The sequence below is a fragment of the Bacillus rossius genome (genome assembly GCF_032445375.1).
Source record: "Bacillus rossius redtenbacheri isolate Brsri chromosome 4 unlocalized genomic scaffold, Brsri_v3 Brsri_v3_scf4_2, whole genome shotgun sequence".
Classification (NCBI taxonomy): Eukaryota; Metazoa; Arthropoda; class Insecta; order Phasmatodea; family Bacillidae; genus Bacillus; species Bacillus rossius.
The window spans coordinates 48,817,918-48,841,660 of NW_026962011.1; the positions used below are offsets into that span (position 1 = coordinate 48,817,918).

Below are 23,743 nucleotides of genomic sequence, written 5' to 3' on the forward strand. Positions count from 1 at the left end.
TATATTAACTAAGCCTCTGAATTACGTCATTCGGTGGCTTTATTTCAACACTTTGCTCGCCCTAAATTAAACCTTACAAAGGCCATATACAGTTTGTCTGTTCGATTTTTATTTACTGCCTAATTTATGTCAAAGCTAAGGCTTTTGCCCTTCTCTTACACAATACTCAACTTACCTAACCGAATTTTAAAAACCAACATGCAGACATTCTGAACTGCTAAAGAACATAAACTAACGTAGGTAATAAACATTTTTAAAAATGTAAATGTAATAAAATGATGCACCAGAACGTTATATATACACAATACACATGCAACTACATAACGTCTGCCAATAGTTAAAACCCGACTGTGGATCTTTCAACGTCCTTCGTTAAAGCCAGAGACTTTCTGCTGACAAGACGATCTACAACACAAATCTTGCGCCTAAAGCTCTCTCTTGTTGGGGGATTGTGACCCGGAATTCAAATGATGAGACCATCAACGGGGTGTCCGGAAAATTATACCTTTGAATGAATTTATTTTCAAACGTTTGCTACAATCCCACAGAAACAAGAACTAATCAATCATTTTATTGATACTTGCGGCAGCGTGAATCTAACTAGCCGATAAGATAATATACTGACCAAGAGTTCAAAGTATACCTTCTTATCTCGTTTACCGACATAAATGGTATATTAACAACTATGATAGCATGGGAGTTAAATGTCAATGCTATGGGCGTTCATTGACGCTCATTAAACCCGACGGATGATATAATAGCCACACAATTCTGCCAGGTCGCAGCATACCTATGGATTAATCACTGCCAGTTTCGGTGTGCAATGCAGTGAAGTAACGACACCACACACAGCTTATTGCACAGAATTTACCAGCCCTGCAGTCGCCTGCGTCCAATTCGTCAATTATTTCGTGTCAATGTATTTCACAAAATACTGTAGCTTTTCTCCTGTGGTTATTGGCTGAGGTCGGTGAGAGGTGTCGTCCCGCTCTTGACGGGGCCAATGAGAATGTGGTCACCGTACTGCTGCACCCTCGCAATTTGCCATGACTCTTAGAAAAAGCTACAGTGTTTTGTGAAATACCTTGACATGAAATGAAATCGAGAAATTCAGGTGTCCCTAACTATAACGCAGAAAACTAATTGGGGTAAACAATTAATATAAATTATAGCAAAACGCTAATGAAGCAAAGATGTCGGGGTACATGCGCCAGGGCTAACTAAGTTTGTGTTTTTGATAGGGTCTTACGTATGAGGGGGGGGGGGGCATATAAACAGATTAAAGCATAACATCGACATAATAAATGATAAAATAGGTAATAATGCAGAAAGAAGAACTAAGCTTTAACTAATTCTTCAAAGACACATTACAAAAGTTAATCAAAAAGATAAATTTCAGGTTAACTAAAAATTAGGCATAGGCATGCACGTGCTGGAAAGTATCCATATACAATACCGACTACGATGACATTTATAAATCTGCAGATGAAATAACATGATCGTAAGTGTGTGACGAGAGACTGTTTTGAAAAAAATCGAATGTCAACGGTTATTTTGTTTGAACGTAGGCACTAAATAACCCATCATACTCGCAAAAACGCCACTAGAATTCTTAATTGCCAGGATGCTCGATATAATTTCGTAAAGCTGAAAGGGTTTTGTTTGTTAAAAAAAAACGTTCTTCTAAACATTATGGACTATATTATACAATAATTTAATATATTTTTTAATTATAGAAACGATCAAGTAGCAACACTACCGTAAAAAAAACACACTTAATAAACAATATGATGTTTTTACTACTGTTTTTTTATTTATTTCATACAGTTAATTAGGTCATAATAATTTCAATTATTATTTAATAAGTGAATACATACATAAATGCCAACACAATAATAAACTACAATTATTAGAGAAACCCATTGAAATTACTACTACACAGTAATAGAATACACGTGATACCAGATATTTTATGCCTGTTACAACCAAATTATACCAATTTTAATGAACACTAATCTCAGTTTCATGCCATCAGACAGTGAAATTATTTTGTTTTTACGCCGCAGCTCTCCACCAGAGTTACGCGTGTGTATGTGGTCCTCAGTTGGGAGTGTTTTTGGACATAACGCGTTGACCTAATATTTTCTCGATACTTGCTGACCGTGTGGTTTTTTGTTTTATCGTGAAATCATCCGAGAACAGTTTGACGCAATTGATAAAAATTAAAAAAATATCCTTAATTGTTCTAGTCAGTGTTTTTAAATGATGAAAGCAACGCAATTAAGGAATGAAAACATTGTAGTAATACTCTGAATTGGTTTGGTTTGTGATTTCTTTTTACGGCCGTGTCAAGCTTGGGAAGCCTTCATTTCACAGACGAGAGCTACACCCCCCGAAGTTCATGCTCGCTTTTTGTTTACATGATTTCACAGTATCTTTAATGTAGCTATCCTAACCAAGTCAACCGTCCACAATGTTTTAAAGTATTTATAATGTAGCTAACCAAACCTAATTGACCATTAGTTATCATGAGTAGAGTCCCGGAAATTTCGCGGATTCCTTTGGCCTCAGGATAGAATTCAAAGTTATAGGTGTGCTCGACCCATGTTTACTTTCCCATTGGTTGATTTCTTAGCGAGAACATTTTTATCCTTGTTACTTGGCACTACCTGATTCGCTTACTTCTCTCCTAGCTGGACATCGTTGGCTCACGGTCGTAGAGGGGCGTGTCCAGATAACTGCGGTCCAATCATGAACACAGTGCGACAGTGTGGAGGTTTGCATTCTAGCTTGCGACTAAATGAATGCGCGAAAATTCCGTGGCTCTAATCATGAGTTACAATGAACAAAAAAAAACCTAAGATGCAGGATCGGGAGTTTGGCTCTCTCGTCTGTGGAAAGGAGGCTTCCCGCCAAGCTTGCCGAAGAACTGGCCGGCTTCAGTAGCGCCATCTACGGTGCCGCCGGCAGTAGCGCCGCTGCGCGAGAGGACGGAACGCGCGGCCAGAGTAGCGCCCGGTTTTCCCGCCGCGCGGCACGGCCGGTTATTTCGAAGACTGCTTCACGCGGCGGGGATTCCCCCCCTAGACGGGGAGAAGGGGGGGGGGGGCTCGCAAACAGCCCGGCCTTGCCTTGCCTCGCGGCCCGACAGCTGCGCGTCGGCGGAGAGCGGACCCAACCCGCCGCTGCGAACTACCGGGGGGCAGCTGAATTGTTGCCCCTTGGAAGGGCATCCCTTCAGGCTTGTTCTGACAGTGGTTAGTTTAGGTTAGGTCACTTTACAAACTAACCACTGTCAGAAAAATCCTGAAGGGCTGCCCTTCCAAGGGGCAACAATTCAGACAACCTTTCAAAACCACCACTGTCAGAAAAATCCTGATGGGCTGCCCTTCCAAGGGGCAGCATTTCAGTCGCCCCCGAACTACCTCGCCGGGCGTCTACTGACCTGCACCATAGCTGGAGCACCCGTGCATCGCACGTCAGACTGCAGTCGCACAGCCCACGCCCCTACACACGCCACTGCCGCGCCTCCAATCAATAAAAATAACAATTAAAAAAAAGAATTGCCGTTGCAATGAAAAACCAAGAAATCATTAACGACCCAATAGCGAAATTACATCAAGTATAAAAATTCTGCTTCATTACTTCCTCTAAATCTCACCTAGACGGTGAGTGTGACTCTCTCGTTTCGACGATCGAGTGTGCAAAATTTCAACGAGATCGGAGTTTATTTATCTCTTAAGCAAATTACATACGGCTGGATCAAAATTTTATGAGAGAAAATATATTTCAAAAATTGTGTTGAAGATAATAATTATAAATCGACGCAACTGTCGGGAAGAAATTAACAAGTATATTCTGCCTTAACTTTTTTTTTTTTAAATAGCAGGAACAAACATTTTGCGTTGCACATGTCTGGAGGTAATGCCTCTACTTTTCAACATTTTCATTCAAGCTTGACATGGCCATAAAAAAAATCACAAACCAAACCAATTCAGAGAATGCGATAGTGAAATCTTATTTTTTCAAATTACCTACTCATATTTTACACACTGGTCATAGCATCTCAGGTATATCCCATAAATGAATAGGCCTACACTTTTTTGAAGGTTCATGTGAAGGCGTAAAGTTATCATTCCTCAACAACAAAAAACTCATTCCATTAATAATATAAATTACCTTGTTCTCCGAAGAACTTTGCTAGTTCCAAATTTATCAATATTTTTCTCCGAAATTATGAAAGACTACTACGCCAGCAAACTAAAAAACGTTGATAAAAGTTTCATGTCCGAAAAGTGACACTCGTTCGTGGAATTTACAACAGCAGCCTTGAATGCTTCTATTTTGTTGACGTAAGTCCTGCTGGGTTACTTCTGGTGGAGTTATTGAAGCGATGCCTGCCTAGTATCCCGTCCACGAGACCACGACTCCCCCTTCCCCAACAAATTTTCTCAACTGTATGACCTTGCAAATTCTGATTAGTTATTCGAAATGTGTCACAACCACAAAAAGGACATTTCAGCAGTTGCCGTTTACAAGTGAAAACGCCCGTGATCCCAAACTTTTTCAAAACCATACTCCGGATCACAGTTGGCTACACTTATCAGGGTATTCCCCCACATTTAATTGTCATCGACCCAAGTCATGATAATCTACTTGTATGATAAGAAACGAGATAAAGCAGAACCGAAATGAGTTTCGATGGGATCAAAAATTTCCTGAGGTTCTCTAACTGAACATTGAATAGTTGATTGTGTACGACCCTCGCCACCGAAAAGAAAAAAAAAAATCTAATTCCAACAACAAACTGGATGAATTTTAAAATAAACAGCAGGCAAAGTGGTTCTACCCCCTCCCCTTCCTAAATTAAATTCTGCATATGCTCCTGACTGTTAACATTTAATTGTTTCATACTTCATCAAAACAAATACATCATATGAGCATGAACTATAATATCCCAGCGAGTTCAATTAGCTACAGACATTAATTTATTTTTTTAAGAGATAAATACTTTAGCAGATATCACTAACAGTTTTAAATTTTTTTCCCTACTTTTTTAATTGAAGTAACCACCAAGCTACCATTCTTTTGCACAAAAAGGGTCAAGTAGCTCAAGGAATTGATCACTGGGTGTAGCCAACTAGACAAACTGCAATGGAATCGCTTAAAAACCCTGTTAAGTAATCACGTAAGAACACGTTCGGCACCTTAAATATTACAAAGTAAAAAAAAATGTTTGTCGGCGTTCAGGCGTGCGCCACAGATGAAGGACCAAATATTAATGCGAAACGAACGAAAAAAAATTGGTTGTCTGTAAAGTCGGTTTACGGACGATAGTTTAACGTGACAACGTCATAACAAAACATTGATGAAATGATTGCATACTTTTATGAATAAAATTGAATCATTTTTATTGAATCATCACTATTTTAGATGGATACAAAGAAGGAGTGAAATTAAATCTACAATTTAATTGATAAATTTACTTTTATTTGCACTCATTAATTCAAATATGTTTATTACTTTAACTAACAGATTATTTTAACCATAACTTTTATACATGTTTGCTATTTAAATTCTTCCTATCTGTGTTATTCTGTTAAGGATAGGACGATGATAGGAAAAGTAGGAAACGAATGGGAGTGTTTCAAGTATAATTTGCCTCGAAAAAGTCAAATCGATGGTTGTTCCGATCGAGCGGAAGAGAGATGGATGCGGCGCAAGCGTACAATGAGCGTAACGGGACACTTTTTCGTGCGTGCAGCCGGCGTTCATCGGTTTATTAGACGTTGTGACGTCAAAAAAACAAGGGTGGAAAGACCAGCTCTAGAGAATGGACCGAGCTCGACATCCTCCGAGCCGAAGCAACTGCTGAACCGCGGAGCGCTCCGGTCGACTGCACTTCACCAGCAGCCTTGTTTGTTTCTCTATCTCCCTCTCTCACCCTCTCTCTCTCTCTCCCTCTCTCCCAAACGCAACTGGCATCGTATCCGGGTCACCGGGATCCACGTGCCCTGGAGTGAAGCATCGCAAGATGACGCGCAACTTGATTATTTATTTTTTATTTATTTATTATAATTATTTGAGTGCCTACCAACAGTCAGAGCCTTTAACAGGTGGGCAATTAACAAATATTACAAAAAAATAACAATTACATACACAAAACACATAAATAAAATGGGACGACACAAACATAAACACATGACAAAAGTAACTTAAAAAATTATAATAACTAAATTTGTCAATTTTAAATTAATTCATTATCAATGAAATAACAATAATACATTATTTACGTCAGAAATTATCTTAACTGCAAGGAAATTAAGAATTGAAAATGTCTTTCATTGAGATTTTTGCCCTTTTTAAAGGGTCTAAATCTTTCAAAATATTTCTATGAACAAATATAAAGACGAAAAAAAATTGGGGGGAACCGACTACAATGTTTTGAAGAAAAAAAACACGACTCTAACATGGTCAACATTTTGAAGTATTTGCCTCATACGCGCCAAGTAAATTTTCAATTTATTGCTGCATTTTAATATTGCGTGCGCTCGCAAAAGCAAAATACACACAAAGAAGAAATTACGTTTCACGCAATCTCTTAATTTAAAAACTGATTTGTTAACTGTCTTTCGGAAATTCACACACATCTGTAATGCAATTTCACTGATTTTTCCCTAACCAACATTTCCAATTTCCAATTTCAATGGATAAATTTAATAAATAATATACTAATGTTGCAATTATCTGAAAAAATAAAGAAAGTCATCTTCCATCACCCCCACAGGCCGGCCTAGTTCAAACAGAAACTTGCATACGCAATTTTATAGTGTGGGTGTGCTCCTGTGATGGCAGACGGGAGCATAGCATTTCATTCCTCAAATTACTATCAGGGGAATTACCAAGACTTTTCCAGGTTTTAAAGTAAATTCACCGTGTTTACTCTGACTTTTCAAAATGTAAACACCCTGCTATATATGTGCAGGATAACTACAAATAATCCAATTTCAGGATTTTAATAACATTTCCCGACAAGTTTATTTTATCAAAAGGTTATATTTCAGTACACATATTTAACCAAAACTAAACATAAGAAAATGTAATAAAGACATTTCTACAATTCTTAGAAACGTACCGATTTGTGAGTTAGAAAGCTAAATAACTTCTACATGTTACAAAATGAAGCGAAGCGTAAAAAAAAATTACATTTTCAGTACGCAAACGGGGGATTTTTTTTTCGTGACCAGACTTTCAGTTTCCTTGCTTTTAATTGACTTTGGGGACTTTCGTGACGGGTGGACACCCTGATAGGGTAGAGACCGGAAACATTAACGGGTTCAATGACCTCTATCATGAACTCCATAGTTCTACGTACACTCATTCAAATGTCACCCACTCATTGGCTGCTGTCTTGTGAGACGTCCCAGCGTAGCAGTCTGTGATTCGATAAAGCTTTGGTTGGGTGTTTCTCATTGGCCCAGAGTCATCCAGGTGAGTTGTGAGCCAATAGCAGAGGTATAACTATTTGAATTGTAGCCTATCGCGAAATGAATCCGCGAATTTTTTCCGGTCTGCGCTGACAGGTAGCAACCCCGGGTACTGTTGGAGAGGCCGCGGTCCACAGACGTGAGATCAGCGACCTGGCGTGGCGGATGACGGCATCCCCCCCCCCCCCTCCACACGCCGTCACGACGAGCTGCTCCAAGGACGCGCACACTCCGCCAGCCGTCTGTCGCGGCCGCGCGGCGAAGATACGCCCAGCGCCCACCCTCGACGAACCACAACACCGCGAGGCATCCACGGAGGGTCAGGAGTAGGGGCATGACGATTTCGCGAAAAGATTTCGGGACCATGTAGATGAAAGTTGAAACACTGTGGCATCGTCCGTGTTTCTCGTGATTGGGCGAGTTTCTTCCAGGTACATACCGATTGTAACAACACCAATCACAGTGATTCAGTGCGGAAGCAAACGCGTCCTGAGTGGCTTGGTCAAATAAGGCAACGACTTCTCTTTGCAGACGGCCGCCAATCACAAGGAAGAAACCACAGGCGCGGGTATACCTTGTTGCAGTCTAATAAGTGTTCAGATGTTTTCGCGAAATCTGCATACCCCTAGTCAGGAGCAATTGCCAATTGCTAGGGACTGGAAGAATTCGCGGGTTCGTTGACCGCCAGGATAGACTCCGCGATCCTCTGCACACTCGGGCAAACGTCGTCTGTTCATTGGCTGCTGACTTGTGAGGCTTCTAAATTGGGAGACACGTGATTCGATACTGCTTTGACTGAGGGTCTATGATTGGCCCTCAGTCCTCCAGATTAACAGTGGACCAATGGCAGAAGCACCACTAAGGTATAATTATTTGAATTTTAGCATAACACGAAATGAACCCGAGAATTTTTCATGTCTCTAATTATAAGGTCACCGTTGAAAGTCCCGTAAAGGCGTGCTACCGAAGAGACAGTTCGGTGCCTGGGGATGCTGCTAAGCTGCCATCAACTAATGTCTTAGCTCGTGGGTTGTAGATAACATCTGTCTGCCAGAGCTGTGTCCCGCGGGAGGCTAGGCAGTACATCTGCAGGCGTGCAAGAACAGGATACGATTCTGACCCGCAATTTATTTCTTACAAGGGTAAACACAGCTATCAAATTACTTCAGAGGATCCATACAAAAATACCTGAATTTCAGTATTTTCTCACGACCGTCTAATAAAATTTTCTTACAACTTTCATGTCAAAGGGGCATTTTAAGTGTTTAAAATTTAACATTAGAAAACAGATCTACTGTCCGCAAGAATTGATTAATTTTTTTACGTTATACAGCTAAAATATTTCCAGATGATTCTCACTTGATTTAAGTATTTAATCCCTAACAATTTATTTTTTTTGCGTGCAATTAGCTTATAGAGACGAGAAAAAAAAAATACAAGACGGCAAAAGATTGCTGGAAATTGAAACTACGCGAATTTTAAGTACCGTTACAGTTTATTTTGTTTGTAGACACCCTGCATTGGTAACAATAAAAAGCAGTTTGGCCAATGCGAATAAGCGATGATGATGATCCTTTCATCGCGTTTCTGCAGCGAGGTTACCCCTCAATTCATTAGTCTGGCTTCCCCCCCCCCCCTCCCCAAGGGGGTTGGTAGGAGACGACGCGGAATGCGCTGCGAGGCGTCCTCATCTAAACTGGGGCGCCGCTATTCATAGCCGGGGCGCAGGATCTTTAAAAAAACATTCCTCCGGTCCGTCGGCTTGGCGCGCGCGGCCAGAGGTGTCGCAGCGCGCCCCGGGTCTCCCATCGCCCCTCCCTGCCTTCTTCACCGTCGTCCCCCGTCGAGGGTCGTCGACCCCCGCCCTTAAGGCCGGTCCACACGCAACGTTCTCAGCAACGATTTACCTGCGCAGGTCACATCGTTGCAGACAAGACGTGGCGTGCAGACGGGGAAAACTGCGCAGTTTTGTGAACTGCGTGGAGACGGAACACGGAGAAGGAAAACTGTGGCCAAGAGCATTATTTATGTCCGCGCCAGTTTAGTCGACCTGCACAGACTTGTCGTAGCGTGTGGACACTTCTTCTTCCGTCTTCTCCGTACACGGGGCTCAGTTCTTCCTCGGTGTTTGTGCCGGAGCAGTGTAACATGTTCAACGATGACCGATTTGCGACAGTGTTCACGTGAATTTCTAACAGAGTTCAAAACTGTGTACGAAACGTTGCGTGTGGACCGGCCTTTAGACTGCGGGCTCCCGAGACTCGTCCGTTTTGAATCCCGCGTGTAAGCGCTCAGGGGTTTCCCCTGTGTCCACGGGAAGGAGCCAGCAGTGCTGATTAGTCTCAGGGCTCAGGGCTCAGAACACAGCCAACTGTCTGGTCAGCTGAGCGCGGTAGAGGGGCTGAGGCGGCGACTATGCTGGGTTGGTGGCCCCAGCCGCTGGTCCAATACCCTCCCGATCAAACAACAGGGAGCGATCTCTTACAGTTCTGTTGCTTAAAAGCTTCTGGAATGTTTAAACAAGAGAACTGGAATGCTATCTGTGCTGTCAATGCATTAAACTTTTGACGTCGGCTGATTATGACTAGTTTTTGGTGTGTTTTATGTATTCATCTTTTTTGTGCATCATTAATGTTACTCTATGACATACTGGGTAACCAGCAATGGCGTATGAATATGAATAATGAGAAGCACTAAAAGAGAACCCACCATAATATTGACAAGAATAATCAGTAGCACACGGAGAAAACCACCATAATATTGACACGAATAATCAGTAGCACACGGAGAAAACCACCATAACATTGACAAGAGTAATCGGAAGCACAAGGAGAAAACCGCCTCAAATTTTCTTTAATGTCATGTAATGTAATGTCAAGATTACTGGCCGAATAAGCAAGTGGCCCGAGCACACCACTGGGCATGCCGCCCAATCGCCCATACCCTGCCTCGGGGGAACTCCCAACCTTTCCCCGCCGGTGCGGTGGTCGAGAACCGGTTGTCCGAGAGGGAGGAGGGAGGAGGGAGGTAGGGAGGGAGGGACCCGGTAGAGTGGACAGCGTCGCCAACGCAACCGGACTGGATCGTGAGAAAAACAGGCGCCCGCCCACCCGCCTGCCCGAAGCTCGCTCGGGTTCGGAGGCACAGGAAAGGTAGCCGAGTACCCAGAGGGCTCGGGTGGCTCTTTTTGGTTAGGCATTTCAAGGTGACCCCGCTTGGTTGGGCATTTGGGGGCGCCCCTGGCTCGTGCATCGCACGCATCGGTCTAAAGTCATCTCGTAGTTCCACAGCCCCCAAAGGAATATACACACGTACTAATATTTCCGTAAGTAAAATAACTATTCTTTAAAACTCCATACCTTCAAATAATTCACATTACATAACTATATATATTTTTATTTATTTATATATGCATATATATATATATATTTAAAGAACATCCAGAAAGTTCATTTCAATGAATGGACAAGGGGGGGAAAAAAATATGTATCATTCTGATACACTGGTCAGAAGATGAAAATTCAAGATATGATAAACAGTTTTAATTATCTACAAATAAATAACAATATAAGCTGGCTATAACTTGCAATGTGGAAATGTTTCCAATAAACCAGGTTTTTTGTACTAATCGTTTGCTGACCAAAACACGTAAAATTTCCATATAAAAAAAACCTGTATCAATTTTTGACCTACTTCCTAACACTGTCCCATGGTAATAACATACTAAGAGACTCTTGAATGTCTTGACAAAACTGTTTGCAGAGTGACAAAAGCTGGAAACTATGCACAACGTGATGTTTCTTAAATCGTAATCAAAGACGAAAAAATACAAACTCTGCTCATAAATACTTGGCACACCAGTATTACAACAAACAAACCAGTGTTAATTATAAAAAAATCAACATTACTTGTCAGTACCAGAACCATCATCAGACTCTTAAATCTTAAAATAAAAAAATATTAAAAATATTTACAGCATCCCGTGGAGAGTATATGATCAGATATGAAGATAAGATCTCAAAAATCCAGATACATGTGTTAACCCAACCAATATCCCATCACCAAATGGTGCAAAATTCACATTAGATGAATGAAACCATCACTTTTACATTAGTATAAACTTTCAAAAGATTACAAGCAAAAAAAGTTAAAATTTAAAAAAGATAATTTAATTTCTTTGTAGTAAAATCATATTTTAACAGAACTTTGGCCTTATTTTTCCAAGTTAATAATTTAAAAAACAAATTATTGGAGTACCATATATGCTGTCCTTAACTCAATTTTGTGCTTTAAAAAGAACACCAGCAAAGTTTTAGGAGTCAGAAAAAAAGACATCAAAACTGTTACTGTAACTTGGAAATAATTTCAAGGAAACATTAAAACAACCGTTTCAAAATAATCTTTGACTGCAAATCTTTTTCGACACCACACACCAGTAAAACATTGTAACTGTGACACCTAGAAATATGGTACTTCACATGCCACCAGTAAAGCATAGTTATTCAGAATTGTCAGCTTATCATGCTTAAGTGGGTTAACAACTTGTTAAGTAGCTCAGCACAGTTTTATGAACTGCCATGCCAAATGCTCTTGGATTGTCAACTATATATATATATATAATAGTAATAAAGTTATATATATATAACTTTATTACTATTATAGCTAGATATGGCAACCCTATCAACATCCTGTCTTGTAGCTATTCGGAAGCATATTTAATATTTAGTCTTACCCGAAAACATGTTAAAAAGAAAGAGGATGCTCCCAATTTATCATTAACATACTCAAACATACTACGTAATTTAAATTTCTCATACGTGGTTAATTGCTGGAAAAGAGATAGAATGCTCAACTTCACATATCTGCAACGAAATATACTACAGAACATTTTCATAGGCAACAGTCACAACAGATATTCTGGAGTAATAGGTCCAAAAAAATATGATATACTTGGGGAATTAAAAATTTGAATGTGGATGAGGGGTGCGGGGGAGAAGACTAGCTTACACTGACATATATGCACCATAAACATCTGGGCTGCTACACTGCTTTCAGGCCAGGTGAGATGGTTTGAATCCAGCCCTCAGTGTGGATCTCATTTATTAGCAGGACAACATTACCAATTTTCCAATTGGTCTATCACAACAAGGTACTATGATTTTTTCACAAAACAATCCAAACACTCACTAGAGTGCATCGTGGTACAACCCCACCACTAGTTTACCCCACACTTCAAGACATTTGCCTTATTTCATACGAACTTTCGACACTTTTGATTTCAAGCAGAACGACAGAGTTTATTGCACCGAGCGTGAAACCAGTATCCCGGCGAAACTCGACCAATCATGATGCAGATAATGCTACAGTGTATTAACGTGCAGTTAAACTCAAAATATTTTTTGAGAAAAATTTATTGCCCTTAAAATCATAAGAGAGATTAAACCCCACTATCTCGAATTTAAGGAAAAACAATAGCCATTACTTGAAGTACATATCTATTAATTAATTTTTTAGCTCAACAGAAGCCTAGCTTTAGAACCAAGGTGAATCCAAGTCAACTTTCATAGCTTAGTGTAACTATGTCAACTGAAGCCATTCCTGTGAAATGAACGGTTTTACCTTCCGGCAGTTACATGCCAATACCAAAAGAAAACACTGTCAAAAAACTTTAAATGCCTATAACTAGGATAAACATTTAATAAGAATTACAATAGTGTCTCAATTAACTGTGTTCTGCATCATCCGAGTCCACCTAAAGCACCATTACAGAGCAAAAACTGTTGAAACATTTGCACGAGGACATGGTAAATTATCTAACCATTATCGAACCCAAAAATTTGTTATCAACAGGTCCACTTTAACCCTGTTAGTCAAAACACTAGTGTAAAAACTACAAAATCCAAGATGGTACGCGAGGCTTCTGGGGTGTTTAACCGAGTGATTTATAAGTGTACAAGATGCCAAGGTGGTACGTGAGGCTTCTGGGGTGTTGAGCCGAGTGAACGGCGCAATGGCACTCACCGTCGTTGTTGCGGTCGTCGAGGGGCTGCGGCACCTGCTGCCTCCAGCCGCCCACGCCGCGCAGGTTGGTGGCGGCGGCCTCCGCCACGCTGACGGTCGCCGTGAGCGCCCGCACGCACTCCAGGTCGCCCGACTGGCAGGCCAGGTGCAGGGGGGTGTTCCCCTGGAGGTCGCGTCCGTCCACCTTCGCCCCGGCCACCAGCAGCCGCCGGGCCACCAGGGGCTGGTGCGTCAGCACCGCCAGGTGGAGGGGCGTCTGCGGAGCGACACGCCATGTCTCACTCCTCGGCACTACGTCACCCGCGACCGAGTCCGGAGGCCACCTGGCCCCACATTATTCTCCAAATAAAATGAACAACTTTTTCCTGTCCAGTTTTCCAATAAATAATTCATTGTGAAATCAAGTAGATTCTCTTAGTATTTAAAAAAAAACATACATAAACATAATCAGAGACAAGAATTATATGAAATTATTGTGGGGGCCCTCCGTTCATGGAGGCTTTCCCCCCGATTGCCCTCCCCTAAATCCGGCCCTGACCGAGTCACCTTAAAAGTCCCTGGCCCATTTCGACAATCTCAAAAACCAAGTGAAGCCATTGCGTGGCTCTACGGTCTTTATCACACAATCATTCAATGCTGTTGTAGACGATGGCAAAACATTTTTTCCCCCACACAATTAATAACTAATAATGTTTCAAGCAGTCAATTTTTTTTATTATAGATTTTCAATCAACTTAAATATTAAATGAAAATCAAACCATAGCAGACTCTCATATAGTTTTCTAAAATTAAAAAAAAAATTAAACATATAAAAATAACGTAAGGCCATAGCATTGAATTTTGTTCAGTTTACAGTGCGAAACTCACCCAGCCAAGGCATTACTTAGTACGTTTAGCGCTAAACATCTTGACCTTGAACTCTTATAAAACACTTTAAAAGACCTTTGTACATATGTATTACATTCAAACATTTCCTTAAGGGAACGTGTAGTGATAACGAGAAATACAATCAATAAAATAAGCAGAGTAATAACTTCAATTTTGCAACATTTGTGTTTAACAACAAAAAATACCTTAAGAAATTAAATAAAGTTGTTACATCACTGAATAAAAATATATCTGAAGCTAAATAAGGGATAACGTGTGTTGAAAATGAAAGTGCATAAACTTTATACCATTTTATCAAAATCACTGTTCTAAACCTCAGAAAATTTAACCATTAGGCAGACTACTTGGTAAATATTCACAGAACACAGAAAATTTGTTAAAGTATTATAAAGTGTTATTAAAAGTGAAATGTTTAAAAAATAATTTTTGATTAAATTGGTTTTTCATTTGAGTATGTATATTAAAAGAACAGATGTAATGGCATCCAACAGGTAAATTATTTTAACTGAGCGAAATGTGTGGGTAAGGCTGCGAAGTACATGGCACTTGGGGTCGTCAAGTTTCTGAAAGCAGGGTTTCTAAATTGTTAAGTTAAATTCAAACACCCAGCAGCTGCAAGATAAACCTGGTTCAAAATGAAAATGAAACCTATCAGCATACCTGCTTTAGGGTCTACTTTCAGTAGTATTATCCTACTGCCTCGTGACTAAACACCATAGTATAGTCGTGAGCCTAATGCATGTAGGTGAAAACCTTGTTGGAATTATAAAACTGTAGCCATTAAGGTAAATACATTACTTTACATAAACAATATCAAACTAAAACAAGCTACCACCAATTTCAAACATACCTAAAGTTTTTTTTTTTTATCAAACAAAGCATATGCACGGCCATTGAGGGAGCATGGGGGAGGGGGGGACATAAAACTCCCTATTTTTGTCCTGATAGGTATGAAATTTACAAGTTTATCGCTATTAGAGTTATTGGAAACCTTACAAGTTGTGTTATTGTGCACATCATGTTTTTACAGTTATAATGGATTTTTTTTTTAATTTGAGAGGTGTTTTGAAAACTTGTACACTCAGTACTGGGGAAAGGGCACGACAAATGTTTTTTTGCCGCTGGGCCCTTAGTTTCTCTCGACGGGCCCCGAGTGTAAGAACTATTTTTCATGATCAAACTGGCGTCCTCGCTCGGTGTGACACAAGAGCATCGCTCCCAGCCCGCCGCGGACAGTGGTCGATGTCCCAAAGGACTGCGAGGAAGAGCCTCACCTGCCAGTAGTTGTTGGAGATGTCAAGGAAGCAGGGGTGAGGCACCATCTGCACCAGGCTCTCCACCACCTCGATGAAGCCTCGGATGATGGCGATGTGAAGCTGCCTGCACCAGGAACCACACGGTCACCCTCCGGGACCATTCTCCACCCCAGTGCACTCACACCCGGGAAGTTCAAATCATAGCAAAATTAACGAACATTTATGTTACACAAATGTGTAGGGACCGGAAAAATTCGCGGGTTCATTTCGTGATGGGCTGAAATTAAATCATGTGTACAATTCTGCTTGGTTCTGCTATTGGCTCGTGGTTTAACTGGAGCTCTCTGGGCCGATGAGAGACTATCGACCAAAGAAGCGTCGAATCACAAGCTACCCAGTGGAGAGGCCTCACAAGTTAGCACCCAATGAACACGCGTGTTTACTTGAGAAATGCAGAGGATAATGGAGGCTATCCTAGAGGTCATTGAATCCGCGAATTTTTCCGGTCTCTACAAATGTGGCATCGCAAAATATACTGAACCGGGTGGGATTGTAGTACAAAACGATACAGTAAGATATTTATGAATGGTGTCATGTTCTATGCTAGGATAGGTAGGGTTGAAGTATACTTTATGATACCCAAGAAGTTTAAATCATATTAACTTAAAAAAAAATTATATAAGTAAGGTATTACAAAATATACTGAACCTGGTGGGATTTTAGTAGAGAATATGATACAATAGGTAATACATAAACAGTATCATGTTCTATACTAGAATAGGTAGGAATACAGTATTCTTCACAATACATGGAACATTCGAATAATATTTAAATTATAAAACATGTCATTGCAAAATAAACTAAAGCTAAATTATAGTATATAATAAAATACAGTGACTAATATATCTGCAGTATCATGTTCCATACTAGAATAGATAGAGCTGCAGTATATGAGACCCAAAAGTTAAGATTCATGAATAAATGTATTGTGTGCAAAACAAGCGTGAATGTTCCCTTCCCGAAAACCCCCATATTCCAGTGCTTGTCAGGTAAGAATGTATGAGTGGTATGATACCTATGTCAGTGCCACATGTTGATGATGTCATCAATAGTATTATGGTATCATGATGTAAACTAGTCCCCAGGACAGGTCTGACAGGGGAAAGGGGGGAGGGGTAAACAAACAACCATGTCTAGGCCAGTGCTAGGAACCTCAATGCATTCCAGCTAGCTTCGACACTACGCATTAGCTAATGAAATCCATCCATATTCACAGCCTCATGAAAATTTAGGGTGAATAGGTCCCACCATATATATAATTTTTCCATCTTTTTGCTATATTTCCAAATTTTGAACTATTTATCCCATTTTTTTGGCATGTCAAGTCATAAATCATATCTCACAGACCTACTGTGCTTTGTTTTTTTGTAACCACATATTTACTAACAGGTTTTAGTCTGTGCCACGAGGAAAACAAATTATTTCACAGGGTGACTACAACTATAATGATAAATCACACCAGCTCACAAGTGTTAACTTCAACATGCAGCCAAAGCTAATTCCTGTCATGTTGACCCAAAAAACTTAGCACAAGAACTTTATAGCAAGCAGTTTCAAAATATTATAATTTAAAGATGGTGAGGCCTTAACCAACATACAATTACTTATACCTACTTGATATCGTTAAGACTTTTGACCTGGTAATATATGCATAAGTATACAACTAATTTAGAACAGCACTCTGTTTTCATGCTGCTTGTATTAATTTATGTTAGCCTAAATACCTTACAACTGTGCAGCAATCTAAATAACCATTAGAAAAAAACAATGTAAACAACAGTAGCCAAAACTTGTTTCGATCAACATAAACAAATGGATTTTTTGATTCTGATCCAGTAATACTTTACTTCTCAACAGAAAATTGACAGAAAATAAACATAACATTTTTTTTTATTTGTTAGGTGAAACTTTTTGAACTTGTTTTAATTTTGATGCCTAAGTACATCCAAAAACATGATAGAGCCTATTTATATAAGTAAAAATCCTTTCATTAGTCAACCAAGAAATTATTCCGTGACCGGAAATGTACATTTCAAAGTGAATTTCATTTGTTTGATTTATCTCTACTAGCTTTGAGAAAAGATTATTATTGGCTATGCATAAACTTGTGCATAAGAAAGTTAAGTGTGACTGATTGTTATGCTACCATGCAGTGGATACTGTTATTGTTATTAATTGTAGCTAGACATTTAGGGTGTACCAATGTAACAATCTTTAAATCACCAGAGCCATTTCAACTTCTTTCAGTTGTATACTTCTAAAACATGCATTTCCCCACCTTTTATTCCACCGAATATCAAACATCTGTAATGCATGGTATTGTGTTATGAACTTTCTACATTTACAGCCCTATGGAACAACTCAGTGTATAGCTAATTTTTATCAGTACAATCTATAGTCATTTAGAAAAAAAATAAGATGTACAATGCAATCTACAGGACAACCTTTCCAAAAAGTTTTTAAACGAGTAAAATGTTTAGGCCTCTATGCATTTAGATTGTGCTAAACTGGTGGCAAGTGTGGACATTTATATAAAGTTATTTGGAACTCTGCACCTAATATTATTCATTTTAAGCCTAGGTTTTAAAATATTACACAAATAAATCTACTAGATGCACTGAACTTCCGCCAATTCGTGAATTTTATAGTACCCTACTATGGCTATATATTTTAAAAACTTTTAGTTGGTAAGACACAATTTATTTTAAGTCAATAAGCCTATTTTTTTTAACAAATATAAAAGCAGCAAATATTATTTTGCAAAAAAAAAAGTCAATTTTATTTTGTCTGGTATGTACAACAGGTGTGACTACAAACATATTTTTAAGTGATTTAAGCAAAAATAGATTTTGCATCACTAACTACTACTAACATAATTATACAAAAATTAGTAAGTATTACAAAATTTAACTTACGTGTCTCCATCTTCATCCTGTTGGAAGTATAGTTCCCATGGTTGCTGAGAAGGCTGTTCGGAGACGTGTGAAGTGGCAGGCGAACTCCTGGTCGTACTTGCGACGGTGGGTTTAGAAACAACGATGTTGCAAGGTGTGGGATCCTGCCCTCGAGACTTCGACGATGAGTTGAGATCATTGATGGAAGAATCAGTTTTCAGACTCAAGCCACCAAACTGATCGTTTAAGCCCACATCAACACCACTGTCAAGCCTCATTAAGATATTCAAGTCTTCTTTTTTGTCTTCGTCACCACGATCCAACACAGACGAATCGGAGAACTTGTGCGACGAGGTAATGTCATCCGACGACAAGCACTCGGAGGTTAGGTTTGCCCCGGACAGAAACCCAGAATCTGTCCTGCCAGAGTCACATAAACCACTATCTGTCATGCCCTTCATAGAAGGAGATGAGGGCTCTTTCGACAAACCACTCGCATTTTGCCACAGCTGCTCCCCTTGAGGGGCCGACACCCCATGAAGGTATGTCTTGGCTCGGCCCTGATGCTGGATAGAAGCACTATCTGAAACCAAGTCATTCTCGTCAACATTGCCTGACGACGAACGCGGTTGATGCCACATATTTAAAAAAATGTTATTAAACTAAGAAGTCACAAAAAACTAGACTAACATGCCCGCACGCAAAACACTTCGCATTCGCGCGTAAATACGATGTTTACGTCACTCCAAGGTAGATACTGCACAGGCGCACATTGATTAGAAAGTAGGTAATATCGAGAAACGTTTTTTTTGTTTGGTTGCAACAACTAAAACTCACCGTCATTCATTGTTCAAACACGTTATTACCACCAAGCCTAATCGTAACTCGTTCGAATATCGCCTCGTTGTGAGGGGAAATTTCGTTTGCTGCTTCTCCACACGTTGCTACTCGCGCGCCGACCTTCGAGTGTTTCCGCAACCTTTCGTCCCACCTACCGCCATGTAAGAGTATGGATCTGCCTACCCGAACCCGAGGAGTGGGGGAGCGGGAAAATCCCACAATGGGCGGAGTAACACGCAGCAAGAAAGTAGTTCTCGTGAGATTTCTTTTCGAGCGTTCAACTTGAAAGGAAATAAGTAAAGTTTCACCGCAAAAAACATTAAACTCTTACAAATTAAAATGTAGCTATCCACATTCTAAACATTAAAGGTTGAATTTATAAATGTTTGTTTTTAGTGGACATTGCGAAAGCGTAGTGATTTGTTTCCAAACGAATTCCGATGCTATTTTAATGCTCGTAGTTTATAGCTTACGTGTAAACATAGCCTCATTGGACATAACAAACTAGTTTTTAAAAGTAGCGCATTTACGTGAAGAGATGAAATACAACTAACGCCATATTAGCAGAAACAACACTAACAATAACGAATTTCGTTTGCTTTTTTTATTATATCTGGTATAACGAAGACACGCTGCACTTGGAAGTAGATATTTTGTTTTTACTGTAAAGGTTTAACATATAATAATGTTACAAAACACATTTAAAGAATATTCATCAAAATATTTTAAAATGTGATTTTTTAATTCGATCTAGCATGCAGATACAGGAAACCAGTTGTTTTTTTATATTACAAATAGAACTAATAAGTCAAATCCATTATGCATGAAGAAAATTAGTTTGAAGTTAGACTGAAAAAGATTACTAGCGATAATTTAAAAATTCTTAACTGATGATAACTACACAGGTACCTACGTAACAACTTTTAAAACTAAAATCATACATATTAAAAGCACGTAAGAAAATAAACATGAAATTTTAAAATTAAACTAAACAAGTATCTAATAACTAAAAATGTTCTTGTAATCTGCGAATTTTTTAACATTCGTTGCAGATAATTTTATAATCGAAACCAAGTAGACAAATCAAATATACCTATATCATTCTATAATTTTTTCAACAGAACATATTATTCAGTGTAGGAACTAATTAAACTGAAAGAAGGGAGACACTTATCCTTATACCCAACAGGAATACATCCCTGGATCAAAATAACAATATTTTGTCTTCCAGCCAGTGAAACCAATTTCTCTCCATCGAATACTACTAACGCATGATCAGTTGCCGAAATTAAGCAGAAATAACTCGTTCACATGTAATTAATTTTTTTCTTAAATTGAAATAAAGTTTTAAAATTTGTAACCTATAGCAATGATTTTTTAAAGTTTTCATTGACATGGCGAATTCACGGAAGGGGATAAAATGGCGTATACATCTATGCTCATATATGTGTATATACATATATAATTTCTGAGCCGGAGGACCCATTCCCCCTCCTTTTTATTCTCATTTACAAGCTTTTAGGACCACAAAGTTTAACGTCTAACAAATCATACTACCAACGTGTTATTCGATAACTAGCAGAAGGCTGACATCGCCACGGTCGGATTCTGTACTACCTAAAGAGTACAAGCAGTTTGTGCAATAACGTTTTGACGGATCTTTCCACTCCCTCCTTGAAGACTTCATGATCAGCATGTTTCTTCACTTTCCAATTCACAGCGTCGTCCCTCCATCCGCTTCATCATTGCGCCATTACCAGAGCTTTTTTTTTTTTTTTTTAATCTAGAGGGAGTATTGGGTAATACAACTTTCTGTTGCTTCTGTTTGCATTTGTTTTTTGCCACGGAACGTTCAATAACAACATACAGATAAGTATTTAAATGAATCTGTAACGGCGTGTGATAAGACGACACTAAACAACTACGTACCTACCTATAACACGAAGGCAAAAAATTGGGTTCGTACGCCTCCTTAAGCCGGGCTTTTTTAATAATTGTTTGTGATTATATTTAAATATTATGTGATTATATTTTTATATTTAAACAAATTATATAAATTAAATTTGCAAAAAAACTGTTTAAAAAGTATGCAATGTTCTCTTACGACGTTATCACTTAAAATTATCGTCCGGAAACCGACTTTACAGACAACCCCCTTTTTTTTTGTTCAATTGATTGTTTCACCATATAGGTTATACGCCCAAAAAATTAGCTGAAGTGTAGTGTTTGCAGTGTGGAAACAGTTCTAAATTACTTGTTTTCATTAAAGTGACTTGTTTTTTAACGAAGGAGATTCTAACTCATACTTACTAACCATAATCAGATGTGTTCAAGCACCATTTCCGCAATGTTTTGGGCGTATACAATATGGCGATGGCGTGGTTAAAACGTGACTTCACCTACGTCACAGTACACCGTCCTCTGGTAATTCCTAACTCCGCGGATATTCGACTCCGCCCATCTGCTAGCTACAGCGTGTGGACAATAGCACAGCGCGCTAAAAATGTTAACTAAGGAAGTCTAGTCAAGTGCCATTTTCACTATCCTAAAAATACTTTTTTAAAAGAAATACGGAAAAAGAACTGCTCATCAGCACTCAGCGTATCCTTCAATGCTTTTCTCAAACAGACGCCAATCGGATAGTTTGAGCAGAATCACGTGCGTCCCAGGGCCGGATTTACTGCCTGTGGGCCCCTAGGCTGAGTTTGTGGTGCGGGCCCTCTCTAAGGGGAAGGGAGGGGGGGGGTTATATTGAGTATCCCCTTCCAGTGAAACAGTGGGTGCCTCTTGCCTGGGTCTGGGTGGGTAGTTTGTTTTAATTGACCTACAAAACTCATATTTTTGATCAATTTTCTATTTTGAAAAAAAAAATTAATTTTATTATTAAACTAGACAGTTTAACCAAACAGTATTTAGAGATTTAGGAATTAAGTGACACCAAAACCAATGAAAATAATCGAAAATTATTTATACAGAAGAGTTTAGTTCAGCGCAATTAATCCACTCAAAACAACTGGACACTATGTCGACGCGTATTTTAAGAATATAAGAAGATCCACATCCTGAGTATAATTTTTTTTCGTGTCGTGTGGTGCGGGCCCCCATTTGTGGTGCGGGCCCATAGGCTACAGCCTAAATAACCTGCGCGTAAATACGGCCCTGGTGCGTCCTTCTGAAGCTCCGGACACCGTATGTCTGTCCAGAGTAGGCGGTTTTTTAATTTTTGTTCCTAACCTAACTAAAACTAAGTGTATTTGGGAGGGGTCTGGGTAAGGAAGATTCTAAGTGCGTCTCGGGCCGAAGCACATACGCTCTAATCATGCAGGGTTGAAGCCATGCGGGAGAGGAAGCATGAATCGTGGGCTAGGAGGGGTAATTGGCCAGCCATGGCAGCGATTGGCGCCATTACTAATTCCCCCTCACCGACTATTCTAGACTAAAACTAGGTAAGTTGGGCCCAGGTAAAACCTGCGTAAACACAGTGGAAACACATGCGGGGTGCAAAAAAAAGCATGCATTATGCAAGCAGGTTGGTTACGGGAAAACAGAAGGATGGTTCTGGAGTTGGACAAGAGTAGAAAAGAATCTAGAATTGCAGGGCGTTCGGGGCTTGGACATTGCTGTCGCACATTATTTTTGGGTGGCAATGGTTGTTTCGGGGGCGACTGCCGGCCAGCCCAGGACGCCAAGGGGGGGGGGACCTTGACCTGTGACCTGTTACATCACCTCCACGGGTTCGAGCGCCAGGAGCTACTTCGTGGAAGCCCCGGCGACCCGCAGATGGCAGGTGGGCGAGGGGGGTGGGGTGGGGTGGCCACCGGAAACGTCTGGCAACCCGACGACTTCCTGCGCGGCCTGGTTCGCAGAAGCCCCGCGGCCCAAGGCGTGGCGCAACTTGCGCGGGCCTCCGAACCTACCGGGAAACCTGCGGGAAATATATACTGCTCACTGACCCCGAGTCCATGGGCGTCGCAAGGACTGCAATTCATTTAGTTGTTGAGGAATATCCATCCCCTGGGGAAAAAGCGGGGACCCGGGAAAATTTGGGGTTTGAAGGTGCAAAATGGTGGTTTTTTAGGCACTTTTCTTTCCTAAATATTCTAATTTATAGTTGGTTGCAATATATAATTAATTTTTTATAAAAAAATATTTTCAGAGAACAAATTTGTAAAAACACAGTGCTCACATTACCACGATTGGACTAAATGCACCATGCGCAACATATGGGTTATATCATAGAAATAATATTTTTAATATAATTACGAAACTAAAGATATTATTGGAGGGGACGAAATTG

At 39.8% G+C, this 23,743-nt stretch overlaps 1 protein-coding gene across 4 annotated transcripts in view; it reads right to left on the reverse strand.

Annotated features, from left to right (window-relative positions):
• The window catches only part of LOC134542427 (NF-kappa-B inhibitor cactus-like), a 78,605-nt gene that overhangs the window by 20,591 nt on the left and 34,271 nt on the right, over positions 1-23,743 (reverse strand). Inside the window, exons 1-4 of one of the 4 annotated variants that reach the window (XM_063386651.1) lie at positions 19,444-19,612; positions 18,628-19,189; positions 15,671-15,776; positions 13,509-13,764 (exon numbers count right to left, since the gene is read on the reverse strand). In XM_063386651.1, the coding sequence (XP_063242721.1) occupies positions 13,509-13,764; positions 15,671-15,776; positions 18,628-19,189; positions 19,444-19,453 (934 nt within the window). In that variant the 5' untranslated portion in view covers positions 19,454-19,612. Of the gene's footprint in view, positions 1-13,508; positions 13,765-15,670; positions 15,777-18,627; positions 19,619-23,743 lie in introns of those variants that run through there. The other 3 variants (XM_063386653.1, XM_063386650.1, XM_063386652.1) reach the window with 3 other exon arrangements.